General features: G+C 40.9%; 1 protein-coding gene across 1 annotated transcript; it reads right to left on the bottom strand.

Moving 5' to 3' along the window:
• Positions 1 to 3,678: 3,678 nt before the first annotated feature.
• Positions 3,679 to 7,515, bottom strand: NDUFA4 (NDUFA4 mitochondrial complex associated). Its single transcript, XM_051786030.1, has 4 exons — positions 7,348 to 7,515; positions 6,661 to 6,749; positions 6,263 to 6,323; positions 3,679 to 3,896 (listed from the first exon to the last, which is right to left on the bottom strand). The coding sequence occupies exons 1-4, from the start codon at positions 7,387 to 7,389 to the stop codon at positions 3,840 to 3,842; spliced, it is 249 nt and encodes an 82-aa protein (XP_051641990.1). The 5' UTR covers positions 7,390 to 7,515; the 3' UTR covers positions 3,679 to 3,839.
• Positions 7,516 to 8,335: the final 820 nt, after the last annotated feature.

The following is an 8,335-nucleotide window of genomic DNA, read 5'->3' as shown; positions in this document are numbered from 1 at the left end:
TGAAATCCCAATGCCATGAAGTCAACCAACTTCTGGATTTCAAAACAGAGGACTGAAGAGTAAGTTTTCTAGGAAGTAATATAAAAAAACCTAGTATGGCAATGTTGCAAGTGAACACCAGTTTTCCAGAGTTCTCACAGACCTGTTGTGCTTCAGTTTGTCCTGGAAAAATGGTTCTCTAGCTCATCCAGTTGCTTCCATAGTAAGGTTGGTCAACAAGTAGAAACAATAACTTTGTCTGTACTTGCACATCTCTAATTTTTTCAATATCTCATTCGAAATATGTTTTTTAAATTCCCGTAATAACTTTTCAACCTCTCTTTCTGACAAAGTATTACAGACCAATCAGCATTAAAGACACATTTGCTCAGTTTTAAAGGTCATTCAATAGTCACATACCAAGCTATCTTTAAAGGTAAAGCAGAGCTTGAAAATCTGAAATGTATGCCTCAGATGACATTTGGGTATAAATCCTAGACAAAATTTAAATTATTCTTTTAATATCAGGCACACCTGTGTAATTTCTTAGAGGTCGCTAGATTTTTTATGCCCACAAGGAGCTTTCCTTACTGCAGGCAAATAAATCCTACAACATGCTGCATGGAGTATGTGTTCATGTGCAAGAACTATGGAAACCTGTAAGTCTTTCTGTCCTAGATGGGCAGAATTAATTCCAGATTTAGTCATCCTGCTGCATATCAGGACCACTGACAAGGAGGCACAGAATAACTGTGTTAATAGAAATATGGCAGTGGCAGGCAAAATGCTGTATTGTAAAAAACAAGAGAGGAATCTTCTGTATGTGGCTCATGACCAGGACATGCAGGCCAGGCCCACACTGATCATTCAAAAAAAAAAAAAACTGCCACAAACTGAAATTTAGCAACTGTATCCATCTCAGTCAAAAAAACTAAGACAGCAGAATATCAGTCTCTTTCAGATAACACAACATCTGCTCAAGCAAAATGACATGCCACAGTGTTAATGAAGGATTTCACTTTTCCTACTAATGATGGGATTTGGTTGTTCTGTAGAAGTTAACAGCCAAAGATAAACATAAGAAGCTGGAATCCGAAGAATTCAAACTGCACTTGTTTCTTCATGCCGTCTTCAGGGAATAACATCTTTGACTTCCTGAAGAAAGAAATAGATTATGTGTTTAAAGAAGCAGCTTTTAATATTTTAATGCAGATAGAATATGGTCAATCTGCAAAACTGTTTCTATTTCAACAACAGCACTCTACGAAAATGCAAAGACATGTACTGGATACTGGCAGACCACTAGCAAGCAGTTACAAACTAGGGCCAAGCAGGCATTTTGGTTTTGAATGGAATAAATGGTTCCTCTGTCTCTAAGGAAAACCCAGAGTGAAAAAAACTAAACAGGAATTTATGGCCTTGCAGGACTGCAATTTTAAGAACAAAAACAATATACAAAGTAAGAAAACAACAAAACAAAAAAAGGGAACCAAGGAGTAACAAAGTGCATTTATATGTTTAAAAAACCAAAACACAACCCATAAAAAAATAATGAGGAACTAATAACAGATCGTAGAACTGAATTACTAGTTTACTATGATATATCAAATATTGTGGAACTTTTCTTTTAGGAATTTGAAGAACACACACTGTAGTGCTACCACTGAAGTTGGTGGGGTTTTTCTTGATTTTTCTACGTCCTAAAGCTGAAGATTTAAGCCAGTGCTTAACTTCTGCCCACAGAGTAACTTTAGACAGACTTGAGTTAAGTAGCATGGCCTAAAGCCTTAGAGCTGCAGCATACAACATAGTCTGTGAAAATAGTTATTGGTTGAGCTGCTAACTCACACAAAATATGCAGCATTCTTCATTTGACACAATTTCCAAAAAGAAACTATGTTAAGTATTTTGAATATTTCAGTCATTAAATATTGAGAAAGAAAGAAAAAAACCTCTTAGTATGTTTTATTAGTTTCAAGTTTGGCAAGTAATGGTGACTATTGTCTGTTACTACTTAACACAGGACAAAAGTATATTCCTAAAAGGAAAAGGTGCAAGTGTCCCCTCAAGATAATGACTTTTAGAATGATTAAACCTTGAAGACTAAGTTTCGTATATTTTTTGCAGCAAGTATGCTGCAACAAGGATAGACAAGTAGCATTGAATGAATTGCCTTTTTGTTTTCTAGTCAATCCATAAAGCTTTAAATAGCTTAAATAATTTTTAAATATATTTGAAACATGCCAAGGGCAGAATATTTATTTTATCTTAGGTGCTTTTATTAAGAAAAACATGAGCCTACACCCTCTTCAGCCCTGCCCCAAAGGAACAACCTTGTCTCACCTAAGAATGAGCTTTACTTCCTGTATATTGACCAGAGACACAGTCTGCATTTGAAGACATAAAACCTTAAAGGACTGCCAACCAGAAAGTTATAAAACAAACTTCCCATTTTTACATGACATACTTTTAAAACTGAACAACTAAAAGGATTGCAACAGAATGTTCTACCTCCTAAAAATATTTTGATTCAGATAGCAACCAGTCTCCAAGGACGCCTACAGATTTTGCCCACCACTGTAAACATCTCACAACACTCATTTTCTTCTTCAGACTCCATCAGAGCCTCTCAAACAACCAAATGAAAACTGTGAGTAAATCTGACATTTTGGTATATGCAAAGATAACCTGAACTGCTTCCAAATAAACCCCATCAACTTACCTGCAAGATTTTTCCATACAAAATATGAAGTCTTTGCACAAGCTATTTTGCAATTACCACAGAATAGTTTTTCTTCTCCAATGGAAGTTCTTGCTCCTTGATTTCTTTGATTCTACCCTTATTATTTATAGCAGCTCCTATTGTTACCTACATTCTTAGAGTCTACTTGAAGTATTTCAAGATACCAACAGCTGTACTCTGTCACAGTCCAGAATTATATCCCTTATCCAAGGAAATGCCAGATGTTCATAGAAAAGCACAAAGAATCTACCATTAATTACAGACTTGCCAGGGTATTTTCTTTTAGTCTTCCTGTAGCAAGACTCAGCCAAGTACGAAGTAGAAGATTTTGCCCTTCCTAAAGGTATTTTAGTTCTTACATCAGTAGCTAATTATTTCTTGAAACCTGCACCCTGTTCTGCTGTGTGCATCCCTTCCTTAAAACTGTGATCCACAGGAGATCTTGAGTATGTGTTTATAATTTTATTTTTTATATATTGAAAGTTGTCTTCCTGTTTATTAAGAAACCTGCTTGACTTCAGAAAACAAACAAAAGACAAAAAATAAAAGCTTTTGGAGAGAGCTTGGCCTTTTTTTTTTTCCTTCTTTCCAGCAATATATGGCAAAATCTGTTGCCTCCCTGCTGGATAATGACTTCTTGGCATTGACTTTGCTACCAAAATTTCTTAAAGTGGCAAGTAGATAAATTCAGGTGCAATTAAAACCAAATGTATATATACATATATTTATACACACACGTATATAAATATGTACTTTCAAGTTCTTCTAGTTTGGTATAACAGCATGAATATGCAATTATTTCTCTGAAGTCAACAGACTAAGTATAAAGCCCATCCAAACAACTCTGCTTTCTTTTTGAGGAAATGAATTCACTTTTGTTTACTATCTGACACACCATACAGCAAAAACTGTTAACAGGAGGATATTGTCATTTTGTAAAATGAAAGAGCAGACACTTCAAGTTTCAAACATTTATTAAGCCTCAACAAAACAGTTTTAAACATGACCTAGTGCTGCGTGAGGCAAGTTTGATTATTTCCTGGATGATTAAGCATGACAACTGTGCGGACGGCTTCCGGAAGACCTTTCTGTGCAGCTTACGGACATGAGTGTGTTTTCAGAAGTCAGGGCGGTCCTTTTTCAGTTTACTGTAGTCTACATTAACCGAATAGAACTAGGAAATAGAAGGGGAAAAAAGTTAGTTAAGAAGCTTGACTACCCATTTTCCCTGGTATTTACTAAAAATATGCATCATTTGAACTCATGTCAGGAAACTGAAATCATATTTTGAGTCTGTGAACTGGACAATAATAAATAAATAAATACAAACTTTTCATGTGCAGCAACTTTTTAATTCTCCATTCGGTATTAGAAGTTCTTCATTTAAAATGAGGCAGTGCTCATGTCTTTAACTAGAGAAAACCCACAGTGTTTCTTCTTTAACCCCCAGAATCTGAAGTCCATTCAGAGGAACTTCTTACAGTACTGCTGTATGTGAACACACAGTGCCACAAGGGAACATTTAGAGACAAGTTTGCAAAAGTCAAGTTTGGTTTAAGTAGCTGCATCTAGAACTGCAAAGGATGACAAGGAAGAATGAAAGTAAAGAACAGATCACATGCTCAGTTTATATTAATATAAGTGGATCCTATTACAAGCAATTCAAAATAACCAAAAAAAGCACTGAGCACAATGAATTTACAGGCTAAAGGCAGATTTTGGCCTCCCCACATGACTTAATATCAAGTATGTGATGCTATAGTTTTTCTTAAAAAAAAAGAAATCCTTAACTATTAGCTTGATTATTTTTAATTATGTGCAATTTTAAATTTGTTTAACCTTTTGAAAGAAAACAAGACAACCTACAGTACATTCAAATTACAGCTTCCTGTGCAACTCCTAATGATCAGGTCTTTGACTCTTTTATTTGAGAAGACTCAGGAAGTTAATATAACAAAGTGAAGTTTATAACAGAAAAACAATCTCATCAAAAGCTAAAACTTTTTATACCAGAAGATTTTACTAAACAGTCATCCTCAGTTTAGAGCATCTGTCTTTTTCACTTCCCACAGTGCAGATTTGGAAAAAAAAAATTCCCAGTGATACACACACCCAAATATGGCAAACCCCAAGGCTGTGTTTGCATGCTAAGGCAGAAGGGGAATGCTCCACAAGGCATGCACTCTTTAAAAGAATTTGTGCTACGCACTATGCTGAATTTGCCTAATTTAGATATTTAAGAAACTATGACATTCCAGAAGCAGCAATGAAAACAAAGTATTATGTTCTTCCTGGACTTTTAAGAGAACAACAACATATTTTATTATGAAGTGTGGGGGTTTTTTTGCTTATTTCAATGATTGGAATAGTAAGACATGGTACCAAAGAGACACTAGCTTTGAAAACACATTAGGTTTGATTTTTAAGTAGCTTGAGAATAATCTTCAAATATTCTTAACAGCAATCTACTAAAACAGCACTTCTGTAAAACATGATTAAAACATGATTCATGTCCAGAGAACGGCACCGAAGTCGGTGAAGGGTCCAGAGAGTGAGCCATATGAGGAGTGGCTGAGGGAGTTGGGGCTGCTCAGTCTGAAGAAAAGGATGCTCAGGGGAGACCTTATCACTCTCCACAACTATCTGAAAGGAGGGTGTAGCAAGGTGGAGGTTGGGCTCTTCTCCCATGCAAAAAGTGACAGGACAGGAGGACATGGCCTCAAGCTGTGCCAGGGGAGGTTCAGATTGTACATCGGGAAGAATTTCTTCACTGGAAGAATTGTCAAGCATTGGAATGGGCTGTCCAGGGAGGTGGGGGAGTCACCGTGCCTGCATACGTTCAAGAAAAGACTGGACGTGGCACTTCATTGCCATGGTCTGGTTGACAAGGTAGTGTTTGGTCAAAGGTTAGATTCAATGATCTTAAAAGGTCTTCTCCAACCTAAATGATTCTGTGATTCCATGATTTCTGTAGATTTTCTCTGCATGCTTCCTCATTAGTTCAATGAAATAACCTGAACATCAGTTAAAGAATATTTCTGTTGCATCCACTTACTTACAATTGTTTTGTTTTCAAACAATCAACTGGAGAACTGAATTAGTGTTTCTGTGAAACACTGACATTTTTCTGCAGTGCTTCTCATGAGTAAAGGCCAACAGGTTAGACCTTAGAAAGCTTTAGGTCACAACTTCTGAAGTTTTGTCCCTCTCCCTGTAGTTTATTTCTTAGTATTCTGAGTTAGAATATTCTTCCTCTCACATATAGTTCCTCTTTTTCTTACAGCGCTATATATATATACATACATATATATATATATATATGACTGCTTTCATACAGACTCTATTATCAACCAACACTAGGAAAGTTTTAAACCTCAAACTCAAACCTCTCTGCTGTGAGTTCTAGAGACAAAACAAATGTTGCACAGCAGAGGAAATACATCACTCATGCAGTTACTTTCCAATATAACCAAACATCCTAAACAAACAGGCTACACTTCTGACATTTTATTTCCTAAAAATCTGTATTTCTCATTTTACCTTGTATTGGTCACTGGGAGACATTTTGTTCCAAGGTTCTGGGTTATTTTTCTTGTCCCAGCTATTGAAAGAAATGCAAGATATGAAAGCATATTAAGAGAATCACACTATCTTCAAAATATTAAAAAAAATTGCATGTGTACTGTGATTATTAGGCTACGGAGTCACACATCCAAACAAGTTTCCGTAGAAAAACGCATAGTCCTTCGTCAGCAGTTTCTAAATATCATACAGTAAACTAACTGATCTCTAAATCAAAGGAGTCTTCACACAGTGTCACAGGTACTGGACCATGACATTAAGGCCTCCAGGAACACGAAAATCAAGGCAGTGAAGTCTAATATATGCAGCAAGAGGACTGGGCACTGGGAATTACTGTTTAATTACTGTATACATACCTGACTTCGGGGTTGAACACTGCCAAGCGCATGAGATACAGGCCTGCGCCAATGCCACCAGATCCAATGATCACAAACAGAGGGATCAACTGGAACAACGACAAAAAAAAAATTAAATATCATATCACAATGTATCAAAATAGAATTAAGACACAGCATTACTGATTTCCACAATGGCAAACTAAAAACAAGCTCACACACTGCAAGACATAACACATGGCCCTCTAAATCCCTGGCATAAGCTCCATGTGTGTGGTACATCCCCGAGATCAGAGAGGAAGCATCATCTGCTAAGGTATGAATGAAAAAAATACTGCTGCATGTAGAATAACCAAACCAAAAATACTGTAACAGCGAGGTTCTGAAAGACAAACATCCAACCCTCCACTGCCAAAACAGCCCCTACCGCTTGTTCTCCGATCATGCAGTAAAAACATGGGAGTGGGGGCGTTGAGGGCAGAGGGATGCACAGTGAGAACGGAGGAACCACCCTGGGCCTAGCGGCACAAGCAAGGCCGGACAGACCGGAGGCAAAAGGGACCTGGCCGTGTCTGCCCGCCCAGCGGCCCGGTATCCACAGGAATCCCAGGAGTGGATGGGCGAGAAAGGGGAGGCCGGCGGGGCCAGGGGCACCGAGCGGCGAAAGGGGAGGGCGGGGGCAGGGCCGGGGCCTGGCCGGGCACTCACGGCCGGGTGCTTCTTGGCGTGGGTGACGATGACACGCAGCATGGTGGCGGTGGCAGCGGGCGCCGCGAAGGTCTCGCTCTCTGCAGGCTCCGCAGCTGCCTCCCCCTTCGGCCGCCGAGCCCCAATGTCACCGAGGCCCCCGCCGCAGCAGGTGCCGCCGCCGTAGCCCGGATGTAGCAGCTCCAGCGTTCGCCTGCTCGCCCTGCGCTGCTCTTCCCCGCCCGCCGCCCCGTCCCGCCCGCCGCCCGCGCCCGCTCCCGTCCCGCCGAGCGTCCCGGGCTGTGCAGCCTCGTGTTATCGCGGCCCCGGCCCGCCCGCACCTCCGGCAGCGCCGAGGGAGAACAGGCAGCGACCTGGGCACCTCGGGGAGCTGGGCAGGCGGCAGCATCGCCCCTACCGCCCGCTGAGCGCGGGCAGCGCCTGCGCCAGGGCCGCCCTGGGCTGGCAGGGCGGGGGAGCCGCGGCCGCCGGGATCGTAGGGCTGCCTGCCCGCCCCTCACAGGATCACAGGGTGGGTCACTTTGGAAGAGAACACAGTGGGTCACCTGGTCCTGCCTCCCTGCTCAAGCAGGGTCGTCCTAGAGCACGTGGCACAGAAGTGCATCCAGACGGTTTTGGAACATTTCCAACGAGACTCCACAGCCTTTCTGGGCAGTCTGTTCCAGTTTGCGGTAATCCACACAGTAAAGAAGTTCTTCCTCGGATTCATTTGGAACTTCTGTGTATCAGTTTCTGCCCCTTGCCTCGTGTCCTGTTGCTTGGCAGCACCGGGAAGAGCCTGGCTCCATCTTGATGCCCCACTTTAGATATTTATACACAATGAGAGGCCTCTCAGCGCGGCCCCAGCTTAATAGGTCTAACTGCCTCAGCCCATCCCTGTAAGAAAGATGCTCTAGTCCCTTAATCACCTTTGTTGCCCTTTGCTGGACCTGCTCCAGGAGCTCAATGTCTCTCTTTTACCGAGGAGCCCAGAATTGGACACAGTATT

This window comes from Manacus candei, unplaced genomic scaffold (genome assembly GCF_025592945.1).
Source record: "Manacus candei isolate 608988 ecotype Guabito, Panama unplaced genomic scaffold, ASM2559294v1 h1tg000021l, whole genome shotgun sequence".
NCBI classification, from domain to species: Eukaryota; Metazoa; Chordata; class Aves; order Passeriformes; family Pipridae; genus Manacus; species Manacus candei.
This window is presented reverse-complemented; position numbering and strand designations above follow the sequence as displayed.